The following is a 19023-nucleotide window of genomic DNA, read 5'->3' on the forward strand; positions in this document are numbered from 1 at the left end:
CCTGTTGGGCCTGTTTTTATGTGGTGAGAGCTGTTCAATGACCAGAAGTGAAGAAATATATGTGAGTGAATCATTCATTTTGGATAAGAGCATAGTTCTGCACTGCGCTGTACTATTCTAGCAGGACAATAATATACAACAGATATTGTTGTTTGGAGATATATATGTCTAACTTTTGTTATTATTGAAAAGTCTATTGTCCTTTTTGAGGAAGTAAATTGTAAATTTAAAGAAATTTCATGTAAATGTATTAACATGCACTGTCCCGATGAAAAAACAAACAAACAAATTTGCTATGGTTTACAAATGTATCTCTTGAGGTGCAGCATATCATTGTATTCTGTACTATGTACCATTGGGCTGTGACGATCCACTTTTGTCATGATCCGTTACGTATCACGATACTCAGGGGCTGATCTGATATGTATAAGTAATATGTGTACCTTGAAATGTGTTAACTGTCAGAGTTTATAAATCAAATGCCATTTGACATTTATTGAAGTGTTAAGACTGAAAAACCACATTAACACGAAATAAAGCCAGTGTAACTGTCACTGGAAAACAAGCAGGATAAAAATGCCTCCAAACATGAGTATTCAAAGTATTGCGACACTTAGGATCGATACTTGGTATTGTAATCCGATCTGATATTTTGTTCCAGCCCTATGTACCATACAATGCAATGCTATACTACACTATATTATATTATGCTATGCTATGATAGACTATATTATTCTATACTATAGGGGAGAGCTTAGTGGTTTTCAAGTTCAAGTGATGAACACAAAGGTTGATTGGTTATCTATGTGAAGGACATGTTTCATGTGCCATCCTGTCCTAGATAAATGTTAATGTCTACTCTTCAGAGTAGTGACCCAACCCAATAATTGCAATAAGTAAAATGGGTATTATTCTGTTTCTATTGAATATTAAAGCCTCATGATTTAGAGGTATCTGCTCATAGTTCTGGAGAGTGTGGATATTTAGTCATTTAGAAATGCCTTATAAGATAAGATAAGATAAGATGATACTTTATTGATCTCACAGATGGAGAAATTGCATATGTGACCCAACCCTTCCCGCTCTCCCCTACTGTTCTACAATAATATAATATAATACAATGAAAAATAATCTAATCATTACCAAAATATGCAAATATGCAAACGCAAATTTGCCTTTCCGACAGAACAGGTGCCTCCATCAAATGCTGATGAAGCACTGAACAATGAGGGTATACAAGGAGGCAATGTTGCCATTATAAACAGCTCCATGTTTTCACATGTGAAAAGTGTTCTGCCATGTCCCACGATCCTTTTTTAATACTTTCACCTTCAATCACAAGGGGAAAAGTATGGCAATGTAGATCATTGATCATGTAACACTGATGACCTTTTCTTTCTCGTCCTAACTTTGTTTGACCTTGCAAGTACAAAGAGATTGTTTCATATTGCACCACCAAATGCAAAAATGCCTTGTGATTTAGCAAAAAGAGCCTTGGCTGATAACATATCAGTTCCAAAGTAAATTTCCCTGCACACCAGACTGTGACCCAAGAGTTAAGGTGAATTTGTTTCAGACCAGCACGTATGACCTTTCTTTCTTTTTGGTTCAACATGTGCAGTCTTTATCTGCACTCAAACCCTGGCTACATTATGATGCTTTTTTCAGACTGCATGAACTGAAGTGCCTGGGCTTGAGTTCCTGGCAGTCACCTTTGTCTTTCACAGAGCACAGAGAGGTCTGGGGATGTGTGAGAATGGACCCCCATTTCCACCAAAAACAAGCCTTCAGCTGGAACAAATAGATTACGCGATGAACATCCGAAGCCTCAAGGGGTACATGAATGCAAAAAGTTTGGGAACCACCACTCTACCTCACTATTGATCTATAATGTTGTTGACCTATATTCATATTTAATTTATATAATCGCTTATACAACTCTATATTATAGCTTCATTTCCTTTCAATTTGCTTTTGTAAAGCCCAATATCTCAACAGATGTCGTCTTACAGTACAGGGCTTCCCAAAGACTGTTAAGTTGATCAGGAAAGAAACGTATAGAAGAGGCTGTATGTGTCTTTTATTTTAATATTTCTATGACCAGAGAGCAGGGAACTAGAATTGACATAAAGTTATGATTGATTGATTGATTGATTGATTGATTGATTGATTGATTGATTGATTGATTGATTGATTGATTGATTGATTGATCGATCGTTTCATTGATTTTCAATCAAGCAATCTATCGAGCAAGCAAGCAAATGTAATGTCCAAAATCCAAATGCCAAACAACAGGGAAGGGATGGATGAATAATTGTCCCAGGGCGTCCCCGTCCTTAAATCCTTCTCTGCGTGCAAATTCCAGAGATATTGTATAGTGTTGTGATATTTCCCTGCTTTGTTCATTTAAATACCTCTACAATTATTATGTGTGTCCATCCTAGGGCTGGACACACATGGACCTACTATAAAATGTAAACATACACACTGCATAACATTTAAATAAAACAAATTCTTTAATATAAATTGCCTATAAAACAAAATAAAAAGGTCAAGCATTCATATTTAAAGAGATAACAAAATATAGTGCTCAGTTTAAGATAAACATTTACACTCAACCAGTTGCACAAGAAAAAGACCATCAACTCAATAAACATGTTCTTTTTTCGCGTTGATGAACAGTAGTGCTGTCTTCAGGTTGACATTAGAAGACAGACAAGCGTGTCCTCCTTCATGTAAAGATTTTGTGCAAGAAACACCAGCCTGTCAATGGCTTCACAGATGCTCTGCGGGAGGTCACGATATTGCCACTGCCCTGAAGCAAGTACTACAGCGCACATTTGAACTTTATCGATATATACGATATGGTCTAATTCCATATCTCATTCAAAAATTTATCGATATATATTAAATATTGATATATCGCCCAGCCCTAGTCCATCCCATTCAAAGTTCTACCTTACTAAACCCCGCCCATTTTTTATCCTGTTCATTCATTTAATCTGATCATTTTCCCAGCCTTCTCTGTGGGGTGCGTAACCAGACTCCATTGTCGGTAACGTTAGTCAGGGTGCATCACAGTGCTCCGTAGACAGTGGCTGGTCTCTATAGCTACAGTCAACAGTCTGGCCATCGAAGTGTTTGTAACACTATCCTCTTGGACATTGCTAAACAAGATGGCGGCCGGCCACCTCAAGTCCTTTTGCAACTCAGCTGTTTGTGAAAGACACACCAGACGCAGATGGTTAGCACGTCATATATGTTCAGATCCAATCGCCTTCCCCTTTGTGTCGTTTCCTGATGCATAGAAGTGCTCTGTGTGAGTGAATATAAAGTTCATATGGTATTATTTGGCTGAAAATGGTTCAAATCGGCCTCAAAATATCGTCGGAACTTATTGACTGTAGGCTACTTGGCTGCTCTAGAGTTAAAAAATTAGTATCTGACACAAAACAAACCACACCAGTCAATCTCTATTTTCTACAGCATTTTGACAATTCATATAAAATCTGAATGCGTATATTTGAGCACAGCGGGATAAAGCGTCTTTGTGTTTGACTTTGTGAATAGAGGCTGGAGGTTTAGAATGACGTTGGTGCTGCCCACATCATGTCAGCGTTCGCACTGCTCAGACCGGAGACGTGGAACTGAAATACAGAACAAACAATAGAGGCTTATTAGGCTATGGGTTAACACTCGGGGTGAATAATTACTCTGTTGTAGGTTGCTAAAAAATATACGGAAGAAGATGGCTACTTTAGTTAATAAAACTAATAAAAGTTTAAAAGGCAAAGCAAGGCAACTTTATTTATACCGCACATTTCATACAGAAGGGAACTCAATGCTACATGCTTAGAAGTACTACATAAGTGTTTGGAATTATTTTGTGATCAGACAGACTAAATGTTCAAATGAATATATTTAAATACAAAAGTCAACTCAATAAAACACAAACTTAAATGATCTCATATGCAAACCTACTTTTCTCACTTGAGAATACTTAACCATTGATAAAACAACAACTACGGTAGTAGTGAAAAGCTTTGTGAGGGAGCCGAAGCTCCAAAAAGATATAGTTTCAGAAATTGTAGCTCAATATTGTCCACAACTCTATAGAACATCAAATATTTTATTCGTTACGTGGAAATGTTTTCAGGTTGCCATATGCAAATGCAATGTCTAAGTGTCTTAACTCTAGTTAGTACATGATCGTAAACATGTGTATGAAGTCCTGACTTTGGTGTGCTGTGCTATGTAAACTGTCTGTTAACATCAGTTTTGTGATTGTGATTGCAGCCATGCTTCTGCCTTCACCGTCGCTACTCTTTTGTCTCCTCGCCTGTTGGCCCATATGTTGGGCTGGCAAAGTCATTGTGGTGCCCCCCATCATGTTTGAGTCGCACCTGTACATCTTCAAGACTCTGGCCACAGCTCTGGACAAGGAGGGCCACGAGACCCACTTCTTGGTGTCAGAGGGACGAGAGGTGCCGCCATCCAATCACTATCATTTACAGCGCTACCCAGGGATTTTTAACAGCAGCACTGCAGACTCTTTTCTCCAGTCCAAAGTCAACAACATCTTCTCAGGCCGCTTGACATTTCTGGAGCTCTTTGACATTCTCGACCACTACTCTCAAAACTGTGATGCTGTCGTGGGAAGCACAGAGGTCATGAGACGCCTCAAAGAGGCCAAGTTTGACCTGTTGCTGGTGGACCCTAACGAGATGTGTGGCTTTGTGATTGCACACATCTTGGGTGTGCAGTATGCTGTGTTTGGAACCGGCCTGTGGTATCCTGCAGAGGCGGGTGCCCCAGCTCCACTCTCATATGTTCCAGAATTCAACTCTCTGCTGACAGACCGCATGACGCTACTGGAGAGGATTACCAACACAGCTGTCTACCTGGTGCAGCGGATAGGCATCCAGTACATCGCGCTTCCTAAATACGACCGCATTATGCAGAAGCATGGAGTGGAGCCTCAGGTGGCCATGAATGACCTCGTGCAGGGCAGTCGCCTGTGGATGCTGTGCACTGACCTGGCTCTGGAGTTCCCCAGGCCCACGTTGCCCCATGTGGTGTACATCGGGGGCATTCTCACCAAGCCCCCCAGCCCGCTGCCAGAGGTCAGTGTTGAAAACTCTAGAAAAACAGCATGTTCATTTGTTTTTTTATGTGCAGTAGATGAAACTTACATCTGGTTCATGTTCATCTATATTATTGATCTCATCAACACTATCATCGTGTGTTGCTTGCTTCACAATTTTTTAGATCTTTGCAAATATCTCCTTATTGAAATGTGCGCTAAAACATTGTAGCTCATTATTTAATATCCGTAATTGCCACACAGACACAAAAAGAGCTACAAAAAGAGCCTTAACAAGAAGTACTCTGTGAGACAGGGTCAGAGCAGAATGGAGTTTGAGCAGATAGCAGAGGGGTGTCAGGGAGGGCATTGGAGCACGGAGATAGGGGCACATCCAATGTGGGGACGAGGAGAGCAAGGCCACTGGTATCTGCTGCGGGGGGGGTGGTGGAATGCCACTGGAGCTAATAGGGTGCATTGTGTCACATTGTGTGGAAGGAGTTGTGATGGAAGTGAAGGGAGAAGGCGGCCATTGTTGTGTGGCGGGCTGCGGGGACACTGAAGAGGCTCTGTGCGGGCACTGAGGCTGCGTTGTGGGGACAGTTGGAGCTGAGCGCTGGGACACAGGGCCCTGTGTGCCCCTGCAGCTGGAGCCTTTTCTCTGTCTCCCCATTTGTCCTCTGCCCCTCAGCGTATCGGAACCACTTTACCCCAGTTTAAACTGTCATGTCTCAGATGCTTGAGACCTTCTCCAAAATAGATTCACCCCCTCTCTTTCTAAGCCAGAATACAGTTACCATGCATTGACTGGAAGCCGTAGTAAAGTTATTATGCCAGTGGCATGTTGGCACAAACTAGGCGACTAATTGAAGTACAGGTCCTCCCGGAATAAACCACTGAAATATGTACCATGTGCTGCAGGTCCACACGCGCAAAGCTGCAGCAAACTTCATTCACAACAACACACAATAATATACAGTTTAATATCATTAAAAGACAGTTAGGACATGAGGACAGTTAAAGATAACTGACAGTTAGTACAAAAACTTGTTTTTAGTGGAGGCAATGCATGTTGAAATTATAAGCAGGAGTTTGGTGAAGCGGTTTGTGTAGACTTTATAAACACAGAGTAACAGCACCTTATGACATCAGCAGGTAGGGGGCTCTCTGGAGAAAGAGACAACTGAATGTGCAGTATAAACTAAAATGTGCATGAATAAAACAAAAACAATACACCCTTATATGTTTAAGGAAACATTTTGTAGCATGGTGAGATGCTCAATAAATGATTTTATCAAAGTCCCTTTAGTATAGCAAATGTGTACTCATTCCTCTAATCTTACCAATCATTTTGAATAGTTTTTTCCTGGTTTATGTTCCCTCAGGAGTTTGAGTCGTGGGTGAATGACACAGCGGAGCATGGCTTTGTGGTGGTGTCCTTTGGAGCTGGGGTTAAGTACCTTTCCCATGACATTGCACACAAACTGGCTGGAGCGCTGGCCCGGCTGCCACAGCGCGTCGTCTGGAGGTAAAAGCACAAACATTTGTTTTAGATACAGACTCCTGGCTTCAAGTCAAAGCCATACTTTAATGGCTGACCTCAACTTTACCTCATGCTGCATTACAAAGTAATTAATTTAAGCTGCTTGCCACATTCTTTTCATACTGAGTTTGTATGGTCAATGTTTTCATCTTTGAAGATTAGGCTTTTAGACTTTTATTGTTTGTTTTTTATGAGTCGTCAGTGATAAGTGCAACTAAAATCTAATCAATGATGTAATAATTTACCCAGAGTTCCATTGAAGTGACTCATTAACAAACACTAGAGCAGAGAAATGTTGAAGGCAGATGGATAAATTGATTGCTGCTTTTGTTTGAGGTCATGAAATATTTGCTCTTGTTGAAAGTGGTAAAAAGACATCTCTGTGGAGACAACTCTGACAGAATGTAATCTTATACTTACTGTACTTATTTATTGGCATTTAGTGGATACAAGTTAATGTTTCAACATGGGGCACTGAGAGCTTGACTGAAGCAGGGTCATATTTGAGCAAATAAAGCTTTTGAATGTGATGTCATGCTTGACAGCAGGTGTTTTATTAAAAGTGTGTTCAAACTTTAGGTCAGGGATCTCCAACCAGTTGCTCTAGAGCTACTACTAGCTCTACAGCCCTTTCTAGGTAGCTTGTCAAAGACATGCGCTTGATGAGTCACCTTTTAGATACATTTTCTTTTTGTTCTGAACATGCTGAACACAATCTGCAAACATTTGGGTCAATATGTCAAAGTACAAGGACAGACCCAGTCCTTTTCTTTGAAATAATACCTTTGCTCCTAACTGCCCTGGGTGATCTCCTTCTAAGTCACATGCTTACACAAGTGTCTTTGACGCTTAAGTAGCTCTCTGATGTTTTATTGCATTATAGCTCGTCAGGTAAAAATGGTTGGAGGTTGGAGGTCCCTGCTTTAGGTATTTGGTTCTCTTAAAGTAAAACAAGCGCACCTCGTTTGATAAAAGGAAAAAAAACACAGCGTATGTGTGTGCATATACCGGTACTATAAATAGCATGCACTTTGCTCCTTACATTGCGAATGCACTTTTGCTTAATCCTGCAGTTTTCTCTATTGACATTTTTTTTATTCTGGCACGCTGTTTAACTCGACCTCCAGTCAAGTTAAACAGCACTATAGCAAGATTGCCAAGTTATAGTGCATTTTTATTTTTGTTTTTATTTTTTTAACTTTTGGAGCCCTCTCTTTTGCTTATCTCTCTCAACTTAAGTAGGAGTTTTAACTAAAAAACTACAACTTTGGAGACTAACTTCCCTGTACAAGTCAGCAGTCAGTTGTTGGTTACGACTGGCCAGTGGTGACTGCTCTGTGTATTGCTCTTATCCTGCTCTATTAGTGAAGGATTTGTCAAGTTTCAAAAGTAAGTAAGAAAGTGTCAAAAGAAACCTGTGCAATGCATGACTCAAAGTTCAGTGGTGGTGAAACGTGGCGGGGAGATTTGAGGGATGAAATGTGTCACTGCTAATGGACTTCATGAATGTTTGGTTGTACAGTGAACACACAGAGATGGAGTTCAACATGTTGACACACTGTGTAACATTTAATCCTTTAAACTGAATAGAATATAGGTCATGAGGTTCACTATTGGTGAAACATGTGGGGGGTAGCCCGATCATGTAGACAAAAAAATATGTATATTTTATTGTAGCATGTGTAATTTATTATTTGCCATTATTTGCGATTTATTTTATTTGGCCATTTGTTTTTTCCTTTGTTTTTTAAGAATCATATCAGCTAATGTACCAATTGGGTTCCCACGGTGTGACCCAACAGCGGGAATAAAGAAGATTACATACAGGTGGGGGTCGTGAACCCCATTAATTGTTATAATCGGGGTCGGAGCTCCAAAAGGTTGAGAACTACTGGGTTAGAGCATAGATGGGGCCCAAAAAATCGATCCAACCTGGGTCAAGCATAAAGCCCAAGCTGACCCAAGACCAACCAATTAACTTGAACTGTAGGCCTTAGCCCGAAAATAAACCTGACGTAAATAACAATTTTGTTTAAGGTATTATGGCCCGGTAAGAGCGTATTGTTTTCTGCAGCAGCACGGGCGGGGCGACAGGTGCACGCCATATGGGAGAGGTTTATGTACACGCCACACGAGCAGACAGCATCCTCTTTGCAGTCTTTCTTCTCACCTCGTCCTCCCTCTTGTTCGCGCTGCATTTACAATATCTTTTATGCACTAACAGGAACCAAACTGCTCTATTCAGATCATACAGTGATGGTCCCCGTGTAGCGCCGCTGGCCTGTCCATGCTTCAGAAACGAGACCAATACACACACCTGTTTGTATATGCGCTCTCCCCGCAGCACCACCCTCCATGGGCCGCAGTCTGGTACCGGTTGTAGGAGGGTAAAGTCTGAACTATGGGACAACAACTCAGATTTTGTATCCAGTAGACTAAGTTTATAACTTGTATTGGTATCGCTTTAGATTAAGGTGTGCTCATTAAGTATTAATACATTAGTAATCATTTTAGGGTAAGGGTTAGGTTAGGGGTTGGCTATGAATAAGCGTATGATTTATGGCCAGAAAAAAAGTATATTAAGCAGTGTTTTTTACTTTACAAGCATATTATTAATGCTTATTAATACTTAACGAGCACACCTTAATATAAAGCATTGCCCCCCCGACTGTCATGTGTGATATCCTGGCCTGAATTTCATGACGATCTGGGCTTGGCCATAAGATCTCAACTCTACTCGACTAATTGAGTCAAACATGAGGTTTAAAAGCATTAAGTTTATTTTGAAAGCCCACTGCCGAAAAGCATTATCAGTGAATGTTGAACTTGCGACGTAGCAGCGTGTACCCTGGAATATTTCGTAGTATAGCTTTAAATTCAAACTGTGTGTATAAATGACCACGGCACGTTCAATGAGCTTTTGGTACTTTTAAAAATAATACTGTGACGTGTCTGTGATTGTGGCAGTCCTGTCATGAATAAAATGTGCAAAAAATAAGTCAATGTGGGTGGTTGTAGCAGGAAAGGCAGCCTTTTTAATGCAATGTGTAACTGATTTACTGTGAAAACAGGAACTTAGGGAGTGAATGAAAGTCAGTAAATCATTATTTGTTTGTAAGCTATTTTGAAATGTTAACTTTTTACAGATTCTCAGGGGTCCCACCTCGTAACCTTGGCAACAACACCAAGCTAGTGGACTGGATGCCGCAGAATGACCTCTTAGGTTTGTTCATAGTCTAAATGTCTTTTGCCAGTTTTGTTTGCTGAATGAGTGGCCTGAAGTAGTCTTTTGTATTGAACAATCAGGCTGCATGTCAATACACATGACAGTTTCCACAGTAGGGGCACTTTTATGACCAGTCAATGTCAACAATAATAAGTCCTAATAAGTCTTTTAGAGATTACCTGTAAACATCAGACTGTGATAGAGCTTTAAAGTGTCACAATGAGATCAGTGCAACATTGACTGCGTTTGTGCTGTTGAGAAAGGTTTGTACTTCATGTAAAAACAGTGTGAAACAAAGTAATTTCAGATCAACAAAAAAGCTCAAATGTCATATTGGTTCCAGTCAAACACGAAACCACTGCTTCAGACAGTACAGGAAGTGTACTGAATTAAGTGTTGCCCTGTGAGCCCTACATAAAATCTCTGAAAAGGGTTGGTTCACTTAATTTGTATATATTTGTTTATTTGTTTGGGACAATGTGTACTGATGAGCACACACGATGATGTAAATACGGCACACCGGATTGTAGCTACGGGCTAAATTCCATCCATTGTTCCCCACAGGTTTCACGTTCTAAAAATCTCATATTTACGATCAGTGCTTTTCACACATCTCATCTTGTTAGTAATTGGGTTCAAACATTTTCCATATTCGGTTTGACCTTAGTCCTTTCTACTACTACTTTTGATGGTATTGTGAGAAAATAATTTTAGTTAGTTCAGAGAAGATAATTATGAATTAATGAACTAAAAACCTGGATTTAAAGGCTGTCCTCCACATAAATATATATATTTTGATGCCGCATAAACACAACCTATGACTTTCCTCTGCAGGACATGCCAATACAAGGGCTTTCCTGAGCCATGGTGGTCTGAACAGCATCTATGAGGCCATGTACCATGGGGTTCCTGTTGTGGGCGTTCCTCTGTTTGGAGACCATTATGACACCATGACCCGTGTAGCGGCCAAAGGCATGGGGATTATGCTTCACTGGAAGTCTATGACAGAAGATGATCTGTACTCAGCGCTTACGAGCGTCATCAAAGACCCAAAGTATGCGCTCTATACTCTTTGAGTTTCAAGTTTTGTAGAAAAGCTGAGTGAATAAACATGAATGCTTTTTCCAGGTACCGTAAGCAGGCAGGCCTTCTCTCCACCATTCACAAGGACCAGCCGGGCCACCCAGTGACCAGGGCTGTGTACTGGATCTGCTACATCCTCAGGCACAAAGGAGCTAACCACCTGCGCGCTGCCGTCTACGACGTGTCTGTCTACCAGTACTTCCTCTTAGATGTGGTCCTCACTGTAGCGGCCGCTGTGATTGTGGTCATTTTTGCATTCTCACGCTTAAATCGAGTGATGAGGGGAAGAGCCAAAGACAATAAGAGAAGAGAGGTTGCTGCAGGTGGTGATGCAAGCATGATGAATGGACACTGCCACAGTGAGAGCTTGGTCAATGGGAAACACAAACGTAATGGTTCCATAAAAAGTGAAAAGAAGATAGATTAATAATTCAGCTGGCCACAAGGAAAGGGAAGACGTGGCCCCAAAGACACTCCTCTTGCGTAGCTTTAGGCAAAGGTTTTGAAGACAAAGCTGCTGTTAGAATATTTGCATCAAAAAGTTTTGATTCCTACTGTAGATGTCATCCTGTAGGATGTAGTGCGTTGTGCAAGGGGAGCGGGTTGTGGCTGTGTGGATGTATGTTTGTGTGTGCCCTGAGACAAATTAAAAACTTAAACGGCAGCAGCTACAGCTACTATACAACACTAAATTGGAAAATGGTATGGATACAACACATGGGAGAAAACTGTGTGTGCAGTTTTCTCTAGCATCTTCCCTGATGTCTTCCTGACAGTTCTGAGCGCCAAACCTTGTTCTCAGAATTAAGTATAACATGAATACTTGTTTTGTTTTCTCGGTAAACACTGTTTCAGATTAGTTCATGGTAAACTGTAAATAGAGGAGAAATCTATTTATTATTTCTGTACAAATGCATTTAAATGTCTCTAAGCTATTTTTTGAAAATTATTTATTTAGTTTTCTTAGTTCACTCTTATTTGCTCCCACCTAAGCAAATATTTGTACAATGTTGTGTCTGCTTTTTGGGAGCAGCAGTTAGTGCAGTGTGTACATTTATCCACAGTATCCATGGTGGTCCTCATTTCAAATCAATTTGCCTGGTGTTAAATCCATATTCTTTCACACAGTCGTGCCAACCTATGACTGCTATACAGTCACCCCACAAAAGCACTTGGTTTGGCCTCTTACTGTGAGCATGACGAGTCACTGTCTTTAGTAGAGGATTGGGAGGTACAACCAAGAATACTGTGGATTGCTATGGCCACAGCAAATAGCCATGTTATTGAAGCTGTTCATGAATCCTGCAACACTCTTATTAGCACCTCACTCGATTGCCATTTAAGTGGTTGTTTATGTTGCAAATGTTTAGTTAAAGTGAGGTAAGGCTTGTTTGAGTGAATACTAGGAGGGTGTAATATAGTTAAAGAATTCAAATGTTTCGCTTGAATTGTCTTTTATAATGGAAATACTTGCAACATTGGTGACCAGGCCACAAGCCTTCTGAGCCAATAACAACTGGCTTTATCTAAAAGAACAATTATTATAATTATTAGATTATTCTACTTATTTCTTACACCAATTCTTTTTAAACTTTGTTTTTAGTTGCTTCATAAGTCATCTTCTGCCAGCATCAAGATGTCTTGATTTTTAAATACATCAAGCAAAGGCGTCAAGTACAGCAGCGATGCACCTACAGGCTAATGCTCTATAACAGTGACCAAAGTCAAACACGCAATAAAATATTTTAGTGATGAAATTGTTGAAAATATATTATTCAACACCTTGCTGCCCCCAAAAGCTTTTAAAAATTTAATTCTGTAAAACTTATAGTTTTTCATTCTCTGTGAGCTTACAAAATGGCTGAGACCAACCTAAACCAGTTGACACTATGGGACTTCACTGCATACTTGAATCTTCAACCTCATCATCCTCTTGATCAGCTGGGAATCAAAGGGTTGTCATCGGCCAGACAAGCAATGAACAGGGTCTAGATAAAAACGTTTGTTTTCTCAGTATTAATTGTGTGCTTGTATCTGTTGTATTCTTACGTGTATTTTATTAGCATTTTTTAACTTTAAAAATACAAAATGTTCATACATTTTGTCAACCTTTTACAGTTTGTGTTGAGCTTTTCGTTTGTTCTCCTTCAGTGCGTCCCTCATCTTTTTTTTTTACTTGATAGCTTTAGTTACCTTTTTTAATTTTGACTTCTAGGCTGTAAACATTCCCCATACTTTCACAAAGATCCCATGTTGTATATAATGTAAACCAAATACTAATGCTGAATAAACACAAGACATTTTGTTTGCAGAAGTGGTTTTGTTTTTAGTCAGTTACTCCATCTAAAAACATTTAACAAAGGCACAAAAATCCATGTTTTGTGGCCTGCCGGTTCAATATACCACTTGATGCTGCTCGTGTCACTTTGATAGGGGATGTATAGGCTTTCTGCAGTGGGAGGTTTTACAGGTATCAAATGGTAGAAAAGTAGCCCAGTCCAAAGCCGCATGCACATAACCCGGGCCAAGATAGGGTTATCTAATGTTGTATGCCTGTGCGGCGTGAGGCAAGGGTAACAAAATACCCCAGCCGCCACTCCGACTCACTCACAGGCGCTCTTACTTTATTCATGAAGCCTGCAGGGGATCACAGACCTCTCTCACACACAGTCAAAAGCATTTAAGTATGTTCATTTACCTCTGCAAAGCTGTTTGTGGCCACATCGTCAAAAGAAAAATGGCACTGACCACTGACTGTCTTGACTAAAATGTTTTATACACATGTATTTCTATTTTTGTGTTTGGTAATGCATTTAGTCAGCCTAAAAGTGTAAAGTGTGTAAACTGACCTTGTATCACTAGTAATAATGACTTCCCCTTCTCAAAATGGCACACTGTAGTCATTATTCATTCACTCCATGCATGGTGGTGGAAAGCTAAAGCTGCTGTGGCGTAGACGAACAGAAGCGAGGCTGTCAATTTGCGCCATTGGTCGAAACCTTTTGGTCATGAAACGGCCTGCTCTACCATCTGAGCCTGAACCTCTGAGTCACCTCTGAGTTCTGTGACATGTGGCTTTTTGAGTGAAAGAACATTTCCCGGGTATTCTTGACACAACACTCATGTTCATTTTTTTTGTCAATTGATTAGTTGGCATAAACAACTGTATTTTGTTTTTGTTCAGATTTTGTCTGCAAAAATGTTACACTGCTGTGTTGAAGACTCAAAGACAAATTGAACATTGCCCCTCGTGTTTTTTCTTCGTGTATGGTATGTATCTACTTCACACCTTAAAGGCTTAATATCATATGGAGGAATTAGACACAGCTCAGAGGTGCCTCTTTTTTGCACAAGACCTAAGTAGTAGGATCTCTGATGTTTGACTTGTGGGTGTACTCTAATCTCCAGGTCTCTGACATGCACATTTGTATCCCATGTGTGTGCCTAAAGCTTTATGTGCCAATGACGGTTATGCCTGGCTTCGTCTGTTTGACATTTCAAATAGTTGTTTTCACAAGGCTTAAGAGGTAATTAAATCCTTAAATGCATTATAGCTTGAAATATTTCAGCATATATTAATTTTATTTGTAGTGCCAAATCTTCCTCAAAATATTTAGCTAAACAAAAGCCTTAAATTGCATAAACTTGAAAATCATTTCCAGCTTGTTGCTTTATGTTTTATTTTGAATTACCTTTTTCTTTTTTAAACCTTGGACCCTATTTAAGTCCATAAACCATTGTATCTTGACTTACATCTTGATGATGACTTTTCATGTAGCCTAACTTCCACACCTGACTGTGGTTCATTTTGCACTGACAGAAGAAAGGAGACACTCAACTTTGAGTCAGTTTTTGTGTTATATGAATAGGCCATAGACGTTTTATATTCTCTACACATGCAGGGAATAGACCCAGGAGGAAGTGTAACAGTGTAGAGATATTAACAGAACTCTAACTTTTCAATGTGGGCCAATGTGTAACAAAACTAGCTCAAAACCTTAAAGTTAAAGTGTCAAACTCATCCTATACAGGCTATGGCCTATTTCACATTGAGTGTTCTTAGCACCAGATGTTTTTTTGTTGTTGCTATTTCACTTAACACAAATCGCTGGGTTTCAGAAACCATCACTTTGGTTCCAGAAAAAAAAAAAAAATTGGTCTAGCACACTTCTGACCTCGAATAATCACATCTTTTTCTGTTTCACCCTTGCTCTTTGGTATAGGCCACATGCTAAGACGCCCTATAGGAAAATACTTGACATGGGATAAACGGCTCACCTTTAATCTTTATTGACTTTTGTCCTGAGACGTTCCTTTAAGCGTATGTACGTTGAGATAAAAGGCAACGTCACGTGTTGTGCGAGCTTGACCAAAGTGTCATTTATTTATATTGTAGTTTTGCAACGTGTCCAGTAGAGGGTAGTAGAGTTATACTTACCACGACCATGGCGCGTGGGTCTGCTGCGAAGAGCTTCCCCCCCTTCTTCCACCATCACCGACAGATCGACACCTGTGTGGAGTAAAACAGATATAAAACGCCTAAAAAGCTACTGTAAATAGATTGTACAGTCTGTGGTAAGTATGAAAAAACATACATTTGTTTTAGATGAGTCAAGAATCGTCTACATTGAGCTAAGTGATTGCATTTTGTAGAGGTTTGTTTTTCCCCCCATCATGCGCAACAAACTAATATACATGATTGCAACTTACTGAACCTTAGGTCAAAACCAAAATAAGTTTTAATGCTTTATTATATATGAAATAGTTGTATACAATAGAATATTTTCAGATACAATTGCAAAACCCTTGGCAGGTTCAAAGTCATCAACATGAGCCTGGCTTCATTGGACTCTGATGGTGATGATTTTATTATTTATACTCAATTATTTTTCTTCAAGAGAGGAGACAGGGCTATGCAAAGGGAAAATACACAAATATTGTGCATTTTAGTGATAACTTTTATTGTTGTTCTACACCTACAGTATACACATAAGTTAGCTGCTCCCATCTCAGGTCTATTGAACCTCAACTGAATCACATCTGCACCCAGGACCAGTAGAAACAGGCAGTAGAGCTGACATGAATTTGAACTACACTTGATGACAAATTATATTCCTTTAGCATCCCTTAAGAAATTAGCCGTGAGTGCACATTTTAGGCCTCAACAGCCTCATGAGGACTCGTTTCCAGCCCAAAAAACACATGCAATAATTGTTCAACACACACTTTATTGAAAACCTTCTCCGAGTGTTTTGATATGATCATATGATAGGCTGACCTGTGTCTATATCTGTTTGTGAGACAGTTTGGGATGGATGGAGCCCTGTCACTGCGTCACCATGGAGATAAGAGAAGCCTGACAGCCACGGCGGGAGAATGACAGCTTTTGTATCAATCATCCTCGTGAGCGCGTGTGGGAGGGTAAGTTATGGGCCGAGGAAAGGGTATTAGGCTGGAATCAAAAATAAATCAATGTCATGTGGCCGACGTGTCAGCAGCTGTTGTCAGTTTGGCCTCACCTCAAGCGGTAATCTCTACACTGCACTGACCGCACAGGCACGCACATGCTGCAGTGGCACAGACGCACAGACGCCCGCGTGTGTCACCCATGTCTAAGTGCCTGGACTGCACCCAGGAGAAACGAATTGGCCAAATGCTGCAGTGGCACACTATATTCCACTCAATTTGTCCTTTGCTTAAAACTGCTGTTAGTGTGTTTACTGAAAACACTTAATGTGAGGGCAAAGATGCCCCGTGTCAACACAGAAATCTGTGCTCAACAATTACCTTAACCTGCCGACACCGTTTGTAATTATGTAAAATGGATATTTAACAAAAAATTATTCAAAGTGCGAGCAAAATATTTCATACATTTAGCTTTGGTATGTTTGGTTGCATAGTTTAAAATAATATGCCTTGAAACTGGAGATGGATTCAGCTTGCATTTATTTGCGAAATTATTCATTTTTAGTATCGGCAAAGTTTGAGTAAAAAAAAAAGGAAACACCTTAGCTCTGAAAGGCTGAATTAGGACTATGTAGGGTGTACAGCACTTCAAAACGGTCAATTATCAAGTATGGTAGTGTAACAGATGCACTAGCAGGCGGAGTTGTATAATGCAGCACTTTCATTAGGGGTGACAATACTATATTATTTGTGTATAACATAATATAACATATGGAAATTATAAACTGAACTTATTTCTATTCCTGTTAGATTAGGGTGCAGACCATAGACGAAGTAATGTCTGGACAATATCCAGGTAAACAAACACTTACAGACATACACTGACATGCGGCTGACAGGTTGTTTTAATCAGTAGCTTTAACATGAAATGTGCATCACAGCTCTGCAGAAGGATGTCCTTCTATCCTAAAACTGTGAAATTACATTGCAAATGCTTTTATTGCCAATGCCATGGCTAATTTTGAAGCAGTTTTGGGTGATTTGAAGGCAAACTTCTGTGCTGCTAACTGAGCAGCATATTTATGTGAAATTGTGAATTAAATTGTAGAAAATCAGACGCATATTTAGTTGTTAGATCAAACGGAAGCTGTGTGACAAATGTAACTAAGCAAAGAGTGAATCAACACAAAATAAACACAGAGCTAAAGCCATTCTGGACCAAGACATGAACATCACTGCTGCCGTATTTAGAAAAAACTCGCCTGTAGGTTGAATCAACGAGTGGATTCAGGTCCCGGCTCTGATAATTTGCTAAATTTGCTTTTTGCTCCCTTTCCCCTGTGCTCATCATTGTTAGTTTGTTTGCCCTCAAACACATTTGTATCTGGTGGCTTAACGTCTGTTCAGCTGACAACCATGCGCCTGTGCAGTTGACTAAAGCCACTACTGTTGTATAACATCTCACTTTAAAACGCAGCTGATAGTTTAGTGGTTGATGTTGCAGCACATATGGTGTAGCACTCCTCAGTGTTGGAGGTTGGGGTCTCAGCTTCGACAATTTGCTGATTGTCTCTCCTTAAAAAAATCATTTTGGTCCATTTGTGCTGACAGAAGATGTTGATCTTTGCATTACTCTTTGTTTTATGTGGATTGGCTCTGTGATTACAGCGATAATAACCATAAACAAAGAATAAATCTGCATTTTGATGGTTAAAAGGCACACCTTTTAGAATTCTAACCTGCCCCCCACCACAATATTAATGAATCAATAATAGGTTCTTTAGATTGTTATTTACCGTGGAAGCTTGCCACGAGGGGTCGAAATGGGCAGGCGGACTGACAACAATTATAATTCGTACCAGACATTTATTCTTTTACATAAAGGAACTTCTCTGACAAACATGTCACAAGCAAAAAGGCACCTCTAGTGACTGCCACAATCAGCTTTTACCCCTCCCCTAATGGGAAAGGACCTCCCACAGGTGAGTACTATTAGTTCATTGGGTCAGTTCAAATAATAAAGTTTAGCTGGTAAGTTTCAACATTTTACATAAAATAAGTAGGTTTTTCATCCTCAAATAAGTGGTCAAATCATAATCAACAAACAAAGATACAAACCAAAAAATCATACACAAAGGAAACTCAAAGCAAAGTTTAAACCAGTTTCCCCCTGCCACATGGAGATTTTAAAATGGCTGACAAAGACAACGCCCCTTCCTTTGTTCCCACCAGGTGGTACAGGTAAATGTGTATGAATAAACAAACAAAGTTTTAAACCAACAATGTGACGTAATTATTAACTTATACATGAATCTGAGGGTTATTGTTAGCTGGTGTATATTGCAAATGAGACAAACCCACTTTGTCACACATGAACACAACCGACAAATGCATTTTAGAGAGGGAGCCTAGAAATGACGGCCCTGATGTCAGAATTCTCCATCCCACGGCGGATCTGAGAGCCGACTGAGAGCGGCCCGTGGCGAGATGCGGCGCTTGAGATTGGAGGGGACTTGGGGAGATAGAGCGATAGAGATCTAACCTCCACTGTGATTAGGCACTGACCTCGCAGGCCTGCTGTTTGTTCCGATAAAGCAACAGGAAGCCGCCACACACACCTCCCCCCCCCCCGTCCCAGCGCCGATTTCTCAACTCCACACATCATTTGATCCTTATCCGATG

General features: G+C 40.1%; 1 protein-coding gene across 2 annotated transcripts in view; it reads left to right on the plus strand.

Moving 5' to 3' along the window:
- ugt8 (UDP glycosyltransferase 8) overlaps positions 1–13227 on the plus strand; it is a 133295-nt gene extending 120068 nt beyond the window's left edge. For both annotated transcript variants that reach the window (XM_079553924.1, XM_079553923.1), the window contains exons 2-6: positions 4297–5123; positions 6469–6611; positions 9773–9849; positions 10687–10906; positions 10981–13227. In XM_079553924.1, the coding sequence (XP_079410050.1) occupies positions 4299–5123; positions 6469–6611; positions 9773–9849; positions 10687–10906; positions 10981–11362 (1647 nt within the window). In that variant the 5' untranslated portion in view covers positions 4297–4298 and the 3' untranslated portion in view covers positions 11363–13227. The remainder of the gene's footprint in view (positions 1–4296; positions 5124–6468; positions 6612–9772; positions 9850–10686; positions 10907–10980) is intronic.
- Positions 13228–19023: the final 5796 nt, after the last annotated feature.

Source organism: Gobius niger (assembly GCF_951799975.1).
Source record: "Gobius niger genome assembly, chromosome: 3".
NCBI classification, from domain to species: Eukaryota; Metazoa; Chordata; class Actinopteri; order Gobiiformes; family Gobiidae; genus Gobius; species Gobius niger.